General features: G+C 41.0%; 1 protein-coding gene across 2 annotated transcripts in view; it reads left to right on the plus strand.

The window, feature by feature from the left end:
• The window catches only part of LOC126183231 (protein MON2 homolog), a 222,524-nt gene that overhangs the window by 37,984 nt on the left and 169,661 nt on the right, over positions 1-14,879 (plus strand). For both annotated transcript variants that reach the window (XM_049925015.1, XM_049925016.1), the window contains exons 3-6: positions 1,449-1,631; positions 4,076-4,318; positions 5,594-5,719; positions 7,659-7,856. In XM_049925015.1, coding sequence (XP_049780972.1) covers positions 1,449-1,631; positions 4,076-4,318; positions 5,594-5,719; positions 7,659-7,856 — 750 coding nt within the window. The remainder of the gene's footprint in view (positions 1-1,448; positions 1,632-4,075; positions 4,319-5,593; positions 5,720-7,658; positions 7,857-14,879) is intronic.

The following is a 14,879-nucleotide window of genomic DNA, read 5'->3' on the forward strand; positions in this document are numbered from 1 at the left end:
GAATCTTCCCAGTAGATAAGAAAACATATTGGTGGACATCTCTACTCCTGGATGCCCCATCCTTAGATCGAGAGACTGATGACTTCATTGTTTGGTCCCTTACCCCCCCCCCCCCCCCCCTCCCACCCCACCCCAAAAAAAAAAGTCAACCACCCAACCACAACTATTATTGAACTTGGAGGCATTATAAAATAAAAAGAAGTAAAGAAGAATGCAATGCCCTCCCACATGACTATGCATAGACTTGGGCATTGCTGAGCCAGCACTTATCGGCACATTATCGGCAATGTGGAGGAATGTAGCAACAATATGTGTAGTTGGTATAGTTGTAGTTGAAAGACCTTGAGTTCTTCCAAGGCAACCAATAACAGGTGACATACAATGAGCTGAAAGTTATTTACTTAAACTTTAATTAAATTCCTTTGTTACATTGTTTTATTTAATTATATTTTCAATTTCATGTTTTATTTCTATCTGATATATTAACAATAGTTACTGTTAATGTAATTTATGATTATGCGAAGAGTTCCACCGGCTTCTGGGGATTGCAGAGGGGACTTGGTTGATTAGATTTTGATAAGAAACTCATGTCTGGAAATGTACCATATGGCTGTAAAATACATTTGAAAGTCTTTAAATCTCCCACTTGATGGAGACATGAAGACAGTGGTTCCAATCCACATCTGACTGTCCTGATTTAGGTTTTCTGTGAGTCCCAAAAATCTGCTGTTTGTGTCAGGATGGTTCCTTTGACAGGGCGTGGCTGATTTTCTTCCCCAGCTTTGAATCAGGGTGAGCTAGTGCTTCGTTCTAATTACTTCAGTGTCAATGAGACATTAAGCTCTAATCTTTCTTATCCCTTCATTATATCTTCTGGGTGCATTGCATGAAGCAGGATACTTGAAAGTGATCTGATCTTCACATTTATTTTATATCAAAACTGGATATTTCTGGATATGGATTTCTTATCAAAGCTTTATCTATAAAGCCCCTCTACGCCACCCAGATGCCTGCAACTGGAATTGTGAAACACCTTGTATATGTAGTATAATGCATTGTATTTTATCATGGTTGATGAATATGTACAAACTGTTTAGAGTTTCTTGATAACAGATATAAAAAAAATTGAATTGAACTGAACTCCTATTACTTTGTCTTGAATCTCTGAAGGTTTCTTGACCTCAAAACTCAAAATCAGATTACACCACCCTCTTCTTTCCTTGTACACTTTTACTCATTTTACTACAACTATTGACTTCACACTTCCCATCAAACCCTCCAATCTGGTACTTAAAGCTGTAGACCATTCACAGCTTCTTTTATACATAGCTCACCTATGTATTTCCGTGCCTAAAGTAAGGTTTTTTGTTTTCATTTTGACTCTGTCTTCTTTATGGCATTAGAGAATTACATTTTGTCATATCTACATCAATGTTACTTTATTACAGTTATGCCTGGGAATAATGCAGCGGCTGATGACTCAGCAGGCTGTTGATCAGAAAGGAGCAAGATACATAACTGATACTCTTTGGATGCTAATGGAATCTGGGACTGAGGAGGTTAAGGTCTTGCAGAGTGTCACTTTGCTGTTGACTACAAATACTGTTGTACATGGTGACACGCTTGCAAGGGTAAGAGTCAATGTGAATGTTATCTGGAACATATGTCTACAATTATGTATAAAATATCTAGAAATGAGAAAAATGAGACTTCAGCAGACATCATGCAGTATTCATTGCTAAATTTTTACTACATACAATTACTTACTGTCTCTTTCTCAATATAATGCGTAGTATACTCTCTATGGTGTGTGTGTGTGTGGGGGGGGGGGGGGGTGTCTATGTGTGCAGGGGAGAGAGAGAGAGAGAGAGAGAGAGAGAGAGAGAGAGAGAGAGAGAGAGAGAGAGAGAGAGACCAGATTACACCACCCTCTTCTTTCATTCAAAGTGAGGTGATTCTCACAATCAGAACAGAAGTGCTTAATTGTGTAGTTTATACTTGAAGTACTGCTATGGTAGAGTTTCACCAATGAACAATATTTTCTGCACCAAGTTCTATGGGCAAACTTTCCTTTGTAGTGGGTACTGTTGTTCAAAACTGTTGGCATCTTGCCACTTACCCATTGAACAAATTCAGAGACAAGCTGCTAGGATTATAACAGTTTGATATAGCCCACATGAAAGTGTAAAAGAAGTGCTTGGAGAACTTGAATGGCAATTCTTGGAAGAAAGACAATGTCATTCTCACCAAACCTTGTTTAAATTTAGAAAACCTGTTTTCAGAGGTGCCACCAATGTATATCTCACATAGGGATCGTGAGAAAAAGATAATACATATTAGAGCACATACAGAGGAATTTTAAAGTCTTTTCTTCCCTTGCTCAATTTATGAATGGAAGGAAAGAAACTTGATAATGTTGGTATTATGTACCCTCTGTCATGCACTGTACACAGGCTGTGGAGTGCTTATGTAGCTGTAGAGATGATGCATCCTACTTGAGAACAGGGCAGCATTCTGGAAACTGATGGAACTTACATGGAGAATCAAACACATTACTGCTGTCACACAGTCAATCATATGGCAAGCTTTCACTACAGACAGTACTTCAAAGTACTGAATGCTACTGGGCAGCTTAAGACCAAGCATTACACCAAGAGACTTGGCAGCCTTCAGAACATAATTAAAACCACATAATCAGCTCTGAAAGGAATATCAGGATAGATGCTGGCTACTCAACATATCACAGTTCTGTTGTTGGGAAAATAATACAACTGGTGGTCTGTCAGAGTTGTGCAAACGTGGCTTTCAATCCAACTGCCCTTTTCTTTTCCCAGTGAACAACATAGGAATGGGTCTGAGTGTGTCTTTTGGTTCACCTGCAGCACCACACATACAATGCACCACCCTATCACTCTGAAATTGTCAGAATGGTTTGAGGTGTACTCCATGAGCATGACAATGCTTACATAATTCATGAAGTCATGTGACCTCAATCCTATTAAGCATATCTGAGGAAAATGTGTGTGTCTTGGCTCGATCTCTGACAGACCTCTGTGAGCTGTGGGCATCAGAGTGGCTGTGGATCAGTGCACTTTCGGTGTTTCATAGTGTTAGTCCCTCAATGTGGTGTTGACATATTTAGGGTGAAAGGGAATGCTACCTGGTGACTAAATAGGTATGTCTGATTCAATTGCTCATGAGTGTACATACAAAAGTAAATAAAATGAACCTTTGCAGGATAGCAGAAAGGGAGGATTGACCTAATTTTTTAAAAAAAATTAGGGCCTAATTTGGCCAGAAAATTGATTTGAGCCAGGGGCGTTTTCTTTAGCTGATAAACTTCTTAACATTGGGTTGTTATGTCAACAGTGTTAGAGTAAGTACTGATGGATGTTACAGTAAATGTTAATTCCAGTCATGACATACCTTTCCCAAGAACAAATCTTGTAACGTAATTGTAAGTTACACTGGAATTTCTTCATGGTAATATGGACTTGAGTAGTCAGGTAATACCATCTGAGTTGTCAGTAGATACCCATTTTGCAGACTATTAATAGCTCCACTGGATCTTTGATATTGCCTGTTGATAGTGCACTATTTGATTGCAAGTGGGGTTCAAAATTAGTCTGTCATTAGTTAGCCTCTGCAACATCCATTTTTTCAGAATTAATAAATATATGGTTAGACTGAGATCTTGACTGAAATGTAAACTTTGTTGTGTTTCAGGACTTCTGTATTTAAATCTCTTGGGATGAAAACCAAGATTTCCTCAGACTTGAATGATAACCAAGAACTCAACAAACAATTCAATGCAACTGTTTTTGTAAATGTAACTGAAAAAGTTGTCTTTATTTCTTTTATTTTTATGAAGTTTTTGTTTGTGTAAAATTAAAAAAAATAGCTGTATGAAGTATTACAATTTTTCTTTGACTTTCTGAGTGAGAGAATTTTATTGTCTGGTGTGGTTGAATTAGGTGCACTGGTCTGTGCCATATTACTGTAAATTTGAAAATATTGTGTAGAGGTTGACTGATGTTTCTGTTGCTGAAAATTTTTAAATGTTCTTTCTTTACAGAATTTGGTTCTTTGTTTTCGTTTACATTTTACCAAAGATTCAACAACTATTAATACTGCTGGAGCAACTGTTAGACAATTAGTTTCATTAGTATTTGAAAGAGTTGTTGCCGAAGATGAAGCATACTACGATCGTGACACAGGAGTGCAGAAAGATATTAATCTGGAGGAGCTGAAAGTTCCTAGTAATGTTGCACCTAAAGGTTTAAGGCTATGTGCTGCTGATGCATATCTAATGTTTCAGGTTAGTGAGATGTTTCTTCTTATTCCTTTACTTTATGTGCCTTGAGTCTTTTCTAGAGCTCATTGTGCAAGATTATACAATTCTTCGATTATTATTATTATTTTTTTTAAATCTTTTCCATTCTACATCTTTAATAGTTATATGCTGACAGATAATCTTGTTTTCATACATATGGTGTGTGCGTGGGTGCGTGCGTGCATGCGTGCGTGCATGCGTGTGTAAGAATGAGAATGAAGTATTGATGAGGGTTTTCCAAAACAGATGTTATGGTTACGATGTTTTGTCATCTATTCATGGTGGAAGGGAAGCGGCTGGCATGAATTTAGTGGATAGAAAGAACTTCAGTGGGAAACAAAAAGTAAAAAGGAAGTATGAAAACAAGATCGTCTGTCAGCATATAACATAACTGTTACATGTGTAGAAGGGAAAGGCTGTCCACAAAACCTCACCTCCAAAATATTTTCTCGCCTTACTTTCTGTATTCCAAATATTTTACTCTTACAATTTTTAGGTTAATAATAGTTCTTGTTGTCTGTAGTGCAGATGAAACTTACAAGCAACACTCAGCTGCTTCTTGCACCTGTGCATGAAATAAAAAGTGGGCAGAATAATTTTATGTGAGTTATTACATAATAAAATGATAATATTTTGTCATAGTGTGCTCACTATAGCCTACATTAACCTTTTCAGACCAGTTTTTTTCTGGTGGAAGGAAATTTTTTCTTTATATGGTAATGCTCTTACACAGGTCCGTAATGCCATTAGATGAAAGATTTATACAAACATGTGTACCCATTTTGAAAACATACTGTGTACACTTGGCTTCATTTTATGGACTGAAATAACTAATTATGAAATATTCTATATTGTAATAAATAGTAAAATGATCATTCAATAATTACCTGCAGAATAATAATGAAAATATTCATTTATACAGTGGAATATAGCGAACCAACTACATCTGTGTATTCTGGTGTTCATGAAATGCTGCACACTGCTGTATTGACTTGCTGATATTTTCATAGTGATGCCCAACAGTTGGCAGCACTTGGGCATGATGAAAAGGTTGAACATTCAGGTTTCCATTGGGAAAAAATACTTCTGTTGCAGCTTAAACACAGTAAAAGTTAATGTACACAATTTTAGCCAGAGGGCCTGAAAGGGTTAATTAAGAATGACATTTTTATAAACTAAATTAGTAATTTATATGCTCTAATCAAATGTATTAAGTCTAAAAATGTAGGTAAAATTGAATTTTCTTTTTCTTTTGATCAGGACCTTGTGCAGCTTGTAAATGCTGATCAACCATATTGGTTAATTGGAATGACTGAGATGACACGCACATTTGGCTTGGAACTGCTGGAGTCAGTTCTGACAAATTTTTCATCTGTATTTTACCAGGTACATTTTGAATATATTAGCACAGACATTGTTTTTTATGCAAAAAAAAAAAAGAAAAAAAGAAAAAGAAATCTTTCGGCAGCTGCTTAGTTTGCTAAATTTAGCTTCATACTGTAAAAATGATTGGGTTTGAAAATTTTCAAATGATTTTAAACCATGTTCATGGTGCCAATTGCACAGTTTATGCCATATAACTTTATTCTTGGTTGTCTCTAGCTGAAAGAGTTAATTTTTAAGTACATCAGTGCTAATACAGAAAGATAGTCTCAAGAAATCAGCACTCTTTTATTCATCACATAATTACCGTCACATAGTCAGTCATACAGTAAGCAGTTACAAAGCTTTCACTACAGACAGTACTTCAGAATGCTGAATGTTATTGCACTGCCTAAAACCAAGCATTACACCAAGAGAATAGGCAGCTTTTAGGGCAGAATTAAAGTCATATAATCTGTTCTGAAAGGAATATCAGGATAGCTGATCAATATATCCCACTACTGCTGTGGAGAAAGTAATACTATTAGTGAGCCATCAGAGTGGTGCAAAATGCTCAATAAACATTTCCTATCAGTAGTTGTTACATGCTGTATGGAATCTAACCAGTCACCTAAAATATGTCTATTGTCGATCACTTTTAAGAAACTATGAATGACACACTTAAGAAAATAGTTTGAAATTGTTTCACATGAAAAGAGAATCTCATGATCAAACTGTTTCATAACCTATATACGTATGAGGGTAATCCCAAAAGTAAGGTCTCCTATTGTTTTATAAGTACATACACCTGTTTATTTCTACAATGGTTTACATCAGTTTACAGCTTGAACACTTAGCTATTTTTCGACACAATCACCATTTCTCTCGATGCATTTTTGTAGACACAGTGGCAGTTTTTGTATGCCCATGTCATACCAGCTTGCCGCCGTGCTGTTCAGAAAGTTATGAACTAGCGTGATTGTTGCTTGGTCTCAGGTGTACAGTGGTATGCCCAAGTTTCGTCACCCGTGACAATTGAGTCCAGAAAGTTGTCCTGTTCGGGTGCAAGGCAGTGAAGAAATGCACGGGAAGCATCACCTCATTGCCATATGTGGTCCTCAGTCAGCATGCGTAGCACCCATCTTGCCCACACCTTCCGGTAGTCCAATGTTTCCATTAAAAACCTGTGAGCGGTGCTTCGGGAAACCTCAAGAACCGACGTGCAGAGATCATCCAGGGCGATCTGCCGATCGTCATGAATGCTTTGCTCAACCTTCAACACTGTCTCCTCAGAAATTGATGGTCTCCCGCTCCCTTGTTCGTCGTCAATTTCGGTCCGACCAGCTGCAAACTCTCTACACCACTTACGAACATCTTTGACATCCACGCATGACTCACCATACACTTCCGTCAATTGGCGATGGATTTCAATTGGTGCAGTGCCCTTTGCATTCAAAAACTAAATAACTGCGCACAATTCGCATGTGGCGGTAACATCCAACAGGAGCTCCATTCTCAACAGCTGCCAAGCCAAGACTGAGCGCCTCAGCGTGGCGTGTGCATGTGTACACACAGCGCATGAAGCACTCTTCATAAAAGTGTGACCAACTGCCACACAAACAGAGTTCTTTACTTTTGGGATTACTCTCGTATATTGTGGTATAGGCTTTTCTTGACTTTAATTGTACCCAACTGTGGAAAAAGTACAAACATAATATAATACACAAGTTTGGACTTTATGTAGTTGATCTATAAGGACTATTTGTATTTGAAACTCTGTTTTCAAATTAAATAAATAAGTAATTGAACTATTTCATGAATAGTAGTTAGTTTGTTTTCTATGAAAATTGTATCTTTCATTTCCCAATTTTGGCAGTGGTGGAGACTCAGACTTCATATACAGAAATGTAGATGTTTCAATTTGCTTACTAACTAATAATTTTGTTCTATTTCTTACTTGCAGCATCCAGAATTCAGTTTCTTGTTAAAGGAAAGAGTGTGTGCATTGGTTATAAAATTGTTTTCCCCAAATATAAAGTATCGAAGTTCTGTACCACAGAGTATACAACAAGCAACTCCATTAGACAAGCCGTATTTTCCAATAAGCATGAGACTGCTAAGGGTAGTTTCTATTCTAATTCAAAAATATCACAGCTTGCTGGTAAGTCTGTCATGAAATAGTATTATGGAGTAATAAAGTTCTTTGTCTTGAATTTAGTTTTTTAAATTTTCATCATCAAAAGCTAACACCTAGAATCTATTGTTAGGTGATTTCTGTGAAAATAATCCAGTGCAGCATGCTAATTTAGTACTTCTAATACATAGTGTGACCTTTTATTCCATTCTTAGTCGTACACTATTAAGTTTATTTTCCCATTTACAATGTTATTTTTCCTAATGCTGTAGGCAAATATTCTGGAGAGTATATATATCAGGTTGTTGCTATCTCTTGTATGTATGGTATTCTGAACAGTCTACAGTTGCTCACTCTGAGATGCAACAACTGAAGAATGTAAATATTGGATATGTGTTTGACAGCCTTCACACTAATTACAGTCAATTTGATCTACATCTGGATCTAAATCTACATAATCTCACAGAAAGATTCACTGCCATGTAATTTTGCCCCTGGACTTGATAGCCACTTGGATTCGGTTGGGAAGTTAGTCCAAAAGGTTGTGCAGGTACATCGCATCCAGATTAAATCACTCACTGAGGATTTGATCATGCAGTTCCCCCAAATTTGGGTGTGCTGATTTATATTCTATGGGATTCAGGTCAGGTGATATTGCAGGCTACTCATGGTATAACAAAGTGGGGGAGTGTTCAAATAACAAGCGACATATTCTTCCAGCCTGATGAACTTTGCGGTTGTTATCTTGAAAAACAGGGGTATCAGTAGCGTACTCGTCATGCAGATGTTGACTGAAAGGCACCAAGTGATAATTCAGAATTTTTAAATAAACATGCTGGTTCATGTTTGTGGTCACCTCAGTGAGCAGGACCAGTTCATAATAGTAAAAACCTCTGGCTTGCACATATTCAGGCTGAATTGCTTCATTTGACCTTCAGTGCACTCAGTGATGCATGTCTCATTTGAATATAGGTAAAAATGTGATTCATCAGACCAAACTATGTTTTGCCTGTTGGCTACTGTCTATGTTCGATGATATCTAGCCCATTGAAGATATGCAGCAGTATGTGCTTGTGTGAGCAATGGATTTTTGCGAGGTGACCAATTCCAAATGTTCATTGCATGCAGTTCCTGTTCCAGTGCTCTCTTGCCAACAGGTTGGGATGGAGTTTCATTCACTGCATGCAGAAATTCATGTTGGATTTGAAAGCAATTTTGATTCACAAGGCCATGAAATACATCTCCACTCCCTCTGTCAGTATCTTTTTCCGATTACAATTTTGACATCGTGTTTTTGACTGTGTGTTACTACACTGCTTCTAGAAACTTGTAACCATCCACAATGAAACACCAACAAATCCAGCAACTTTGCACACCATATGGCCATGGACATATCACCTTTTTGTCACACTATTGTGTCTTTACATTTGCACATGTTTATGTACAATGTGCACTTGAAACATAAATGTCTCACTGATTCCCTCTTCCTGATGCTCACATAGAGGCTCTGTGTGTGTGTGTGTGTGTGTGTGTGTGTGTGTGTGTGTGTAAGGGAGGAGGGGAGAGGTGTTTCCATGCACGCACTGGTGTGACTTGTCTTATCCTCATGAGGTATACAGTGGTGGCAGTATACATGTTGATATGCTGAATCTAGCAGGTGGTAGAAACAGCCAATATTTATTGAAGTACACCAATGCCGCCGGCCGAAGTGGCCGTGCGGTTAAAGGCGCTGCAGTCTGGAACCGCAAGACCGCTACGGTCGCAGGTTCGAATCCTGCCTCGGGCATGGATTTTTGTGATGTCCTTAGGTTAGTTAGGTTTAACTAGTTCTAAGTTTTAGGGGACTAATGACCTCAGCAGTTGAGTCCCATAGTGCTCAGAGCCATTTACACCAATGCCAGTTACTTTTTTCATATAAATTTGCAGTTAGATTCCCATTAGGCCTTGATGAACCTAGTATTTCTGCATCATTTTACAATAAATGTACCAACACCTGAGTCTACTCTATCTTTCTGACCCCTCCTCTCCAACTCTTTGGTGAGCATGTGCATAGTGAGCATGGGCCGTGCCCTGAGCCATTATGGTATTTCATCTTATGCCATGCTGCATTTCTCCCCTCCCCTCTGTCCCCTTCACCCTCCCTCCCCCCTTTCCCTCCCTCCTCTTCCTCCCCCTCCCTTTCTCCTACCCACCTACCCCTTCCGCCCTCTGACCATCCTTCCCCCCTGGTGGCTCCTTTGATGTGGCCAGAGCTTACCCAAGGATTCCAATTTGGGACATTCTTCCACCATCTTAACGTATTCCTTATCTTTTTTTACTAGTCATGTAGGATCCCTGTTACTGGGTTTGAAAGTCCACTTTTCAAAACAAGTCTTACTAGATTTCATACTCCATTTTATTCACCTGATATATATGAGATACATTGAACGTGCCCAAAACCCAACATGGTAGCCAATCCTTCATAGAGGGATTCATTGAGTACTTGCACAGCTGTAGCCCTTTGACCATGCAGGAATCACACTGTTGGTAGCCATTGCTTTGATGGGGACAAACCTCAGCTGGAGTGCCACCAAGGTGAACAACTTGCAGTGAAGAGCTCCAGACTATTCCCATCTGGTGGTCATATGCTCCTAGTAGTCGTATATGGAAGATCAGATAGTTACAGAGATGAGACACATTTCCTACCTTATCTACACCATGGGAGGAAAATTTATTTACAAAACAAGGAGAACAACCACTCTACAATACTTGGTCTATACCAGAACGGATGGAGAACCATTTTTCTTTGTAGAACAACTGAAGATAAGTACAGCAAAGTCACCTTGGTAGGAAATGGATCAGTATTAATCAAAACATCATCTCCCACCTAGTCGCCAATCTTGCTGTAGTGCAACAAGTGTGAAGATATCTCAGTCATAATTGCATCCCAAAAGAGTTTCAACATGGTACAAAGAAAAGTTTTCATTGTGACATTATACTACTAACAGATTGAAAAATAACATGCCAACATAGAAAGATTTGAAGTCTGCTTTGTCTTTCATGTCCAGTGTGCCTTCATCCTGGCTTCTGAAGGTGACATACTCTCAGACAAAGAGAAGGAAATATTCTGTTAGCATTACCTCAGATGATATGCACTACCATTGTTTTAAATTTATGAACTGGGATGCATATTTTCACACTGTACAGATGACACAATTTATGGAAACTGTGGTGAACCAGTACACAAGAACACGCTATGTGCAAACCAAAGATTTACCTTAACTGTCGAGAACAATATTCTGCTCGCTCACCACCTTGCCATGTCTTCAGAAAAGAATGCAAAATATAAGAATTTAAATCCTTTGACCAAAAACCTACTTTGAGGCTCAGAAGTATGAATGCTTGCATCCTGTACAAATGATGAAAAATTTCAGACAGTTATTAACAAAGGTATCATCTACAGTGAAAAAGATTGCTCACCCTCCCTCGCTCAGTAATATGCCTGATCAGCCTTCCAAGCACACCCCATAAGGGAAATGAAGTTGTTCCCTCTCTCTTTCCCTTCCATATTATCCCTTTTACATCTACCTCAAAGATGTCAACCTTGTCTCCCAAAGCAGAGCAATATCCTCCTCAACAGATCCCTCTTCAGGGAGTGCTGCCTCCCACCCCTACACATACCCTACAGATCAACCTCATCCCAACACCCTGACAATAACTAGTAGCTGAAGGAGGTGTAGGAACTGGGCCATAGGATGGACCATTCATCTTCAGTTCCAGTAAGCCATCTAGACATTTCCCAGCTGGAACTAAAATCCTAAAAGGAGGATGAGAGAGGATGTAAACAAGAAACTGTAAGGAAAGACAGACCCAGTAACTCCAGTGGTCCTGGATCCCCATTGTTACCTACAGAAATTGGGCAAATTGACAACAATCCCCCACAATACACAGTATTGGCTCACCTTGATTTGTGACAAAAAATGTTGTTGCTTTTGATTTCTTCCCCCCCCCCCCCTCCCCCCTGTCCCCCTCTATGCAGCAATTGTAATGGCTACTTCTGCCCTCTGTTATTAAACAGTTAATAGCATTCCACCTGTAGGTTGGATAGACATATAGGAAACCAGATCCTCAACAGAACACTATCCTCTTGTGAAATTACAAAGCTGCTTATAAAAATTGAGCTGACCCTGGCAGGGCATTGGGTAGAGTTTGTACATTGGTCCACGAAACCAGTTGCTATGAACAGATTCCTCCCAATACTTTACTGAGTCCCTGTGCCTTTATTGTAGCTCTTCTGTGGTTTTAGTTCTGTTTCAATCCCTTGTATATCACCTTCCACCCTCCTCCATTGTATTAAGGCCTGTGAGATACAGTGATTGTGTGGGCTAATGCAAGTGAGGTGGGACTGAGTGAATGTGTCATTTTATAGGTTTCCTCCTCACTGTGAGAGATCGATTTTAGACATTTGAATCACATTTGTTTCTTGCAAAGGCCACACATAAATTTCATGCAAAGAACAACTAATTCGTTACGGCCAATAGAAGACTCTTATTCCAGTCACTTGATTTCCATGCAGTGGAGCTTTTAGCATCAATTTTTGCTTCTGTGCTTCCTCATAATAATATTGAGAAGTAGTAATTATTCTTACGAGGAAACAGTCACTTACCTGCTGACCACATTTTTGATAGAGTAGAGACACTTCTACGAAACAGGACAACAGTTGTAACAAAAGAGGAACATAATGAGGTCTGCCAGTCAGTGGGCGAAGTAAGAAACATTGGTGATTATTGGACAGTGATATATGTGAAATCCATATCTAAAGGCCTACAAAATTTAGATCACATAAGTGAAATGAAACTAATTTTCATATACAAGGGTAACATTCATATTGTTATGGAGGCATCTGCATTCTAGAGGTCCCAGCAAGATGTAAAGAGCAGAAGTCTCTTTCGAAACATGCATGGGCCAGTACGAAACTGTTTTCTTAACCATAAGCTCAAGTACTTCTCAGCCATCCAATCTCACACTCGCAAAATTAAGAGGACTTAAGTTGGTATACATCCATCATTGACGATATACCATGTTGTTCAACACAAAGAGAGAGGAAATTGCTTGTGATTGTTTATATGATGCTTCTGGTTTATATTTTTACGTGTAACAGTTACATCAAAGAGCCATTCTAACAATGGGTAATGCAGTTGTTACCTCATTGTTTTCTGTTACAGTGATTTGAAATATTTTAAGTAAGTGTGAAGCAACGATAAAATCAGAACTTTTGGTAAAATGCTGAATATAAATTTTACTGTTGCCAGTTTATAATTGTTTCCATGATATCACATACTGAACTATTACAAATATGTAATGTGATATACTAGATCACATACAATAGGACAGAAGTAATTAAAAAAAAAAAGATATTTGCTTTTGAAAACCGTTTAGAGCTGAACATGTCCAAATGATTAATGCCAATGAGAACATGTCCTATTTAAATATATTTTTAAAGGAATGTTTTCATTGTAAATTTGATTTACAGATATGAAATGACTTTTGGCACAAAATTAAAGGTGTTTGTATTGAAATATGTTATCTTCATTCATATTTATGTCTGAAATAAGTTTTATTTAGACCAAGGAAAACTGGATTTAGTGGTCATGTTAGTTTTTGCACGTCACCTCCTGAATTATGCCAGTAAAACCAGGAAAGTACCTCACGAAGTGGCCAGCCATCAGCTGTTACCCTTTTAGTGACCAACCAGCATACCACAAGCAACTACCAGAACTACTTCACTTGCTGCCAACATCTCCATTCCTTCTCTCTCCCCCTTCCCCCTCTCTCCTCTCCCCCTCCCCCCTCTCTCCCCCTCCCCCCTTCCCCCTCTCTCCCCCTCCCCTCTCTCTCCCCCTCCCCTCTCTCTCCCTCTCCCCCTCTCTCTCCCTCTCCCCCCTGTCTGTACCCTCTCCCCCCTGTCTGTACCCTCTCCCCCCTGTCTGTACCCTCTCCCCCCTGTCTGTACCCTCTCCCCCCTGTCTGTACCCTCTCCCCCCTGTCTGTACCCTCTCCCCCCTGTCTGTACCCTCTCCCCCCTGTCTGTACCCTCTCCCCCCTGTCTGTACCCTCTCCCCCCTGTCTGTACCCTCTCCCCCCTGTCTGTACCCTCTCCCCCCTGTCTGTACCCTCTCCCCCCTGTCTGTACCCTCTCCCCCCTGTCTGTACCCTCTCCCCCCCGTCTGTACCCTCTCCCCCCCCGTCTGTACCCTCTCCCCCCCCGTCTGTACCCTCTCCCCCCCGTCTGTACCCTCTCCCCCCCCCGTCTGTACCCTCTCCCCCCCCCGTCTGTACCCTCTCCCCCCCCCCCGTCTGTACCCTCTCCCCCCCCCCGTCTGTACCCTCTCCCCCCCCCGTCTGTACCCTCTCCCCCCCGTCTGTACCCTCTCCCCCCCCGTCTGTACCCTCTCCCCCCCGTCTGTACCCTCTCCCCCCCGTCTGTACCCTCTCCCCCCCGTCTGTACCCTCTCCCCCCCGTCTGTACCCTCTCCCCCCCGTCTGTACCCTCTCCCCCCCGTCTGTACCCTCTCCCCCCCGTCTGTACCCTCTCCCCCCCGTCTGTACCCTCTCCCCCCCGTCTGTACCCTCTCCCCCCCGTCTGTACCCTCTCCCCCCCGTCTGTACCCTCTCCCCCCGTCTGTACCCTCTCCCCCCCGTCTGTACCCTCTCCCCCCCGTCTGTACCCTCTCCCCCCCGTCTGTACCCTCTCCCCCCCGTCTGTACCCTCTCCCCCCCCGTCTGTACCCTCTCCCCCCCCGTCTGTACCCTCTCCCCCCCCGTCTGTACCCTCTCCCCCCCCGTCTGTACCCTCTCCCCCCCCCGTCTGTACCCTCTCCCCCCCCGTCTGTACCCTCTCCCCCCCCGTCTGTACCCTCTCCCCCCCCGTCTGTACCCTCTCCCCCCCCGTCTGTACCCTCTCCCCCCCCGTCTGTACCCTCTCCCCCCCCGTCTGTACCCTCTCCCCCCCCGTCTGTACCCTCTCCCCCCCGTCTGTACCCTCTCCCCCCCCGTCTGTACCCTCTCCCC

Source organism: Schistocerca cancellata, chromosome 4 (assembly GCF_023864275.1).
Source record: "Schistocerca cancellata isolate TAMUIC-IGC-003103 chromosome 4, iqSchCanc2.1, whole genome shotgun sequence".
NCBI classification, from domain to species: domain Eukaryota; kingdom Metazoa; phylum Arthropoda; class Insecta; order Orthoptera; family Acrididae; genus Schistocerca; species Schistocerca cancellata.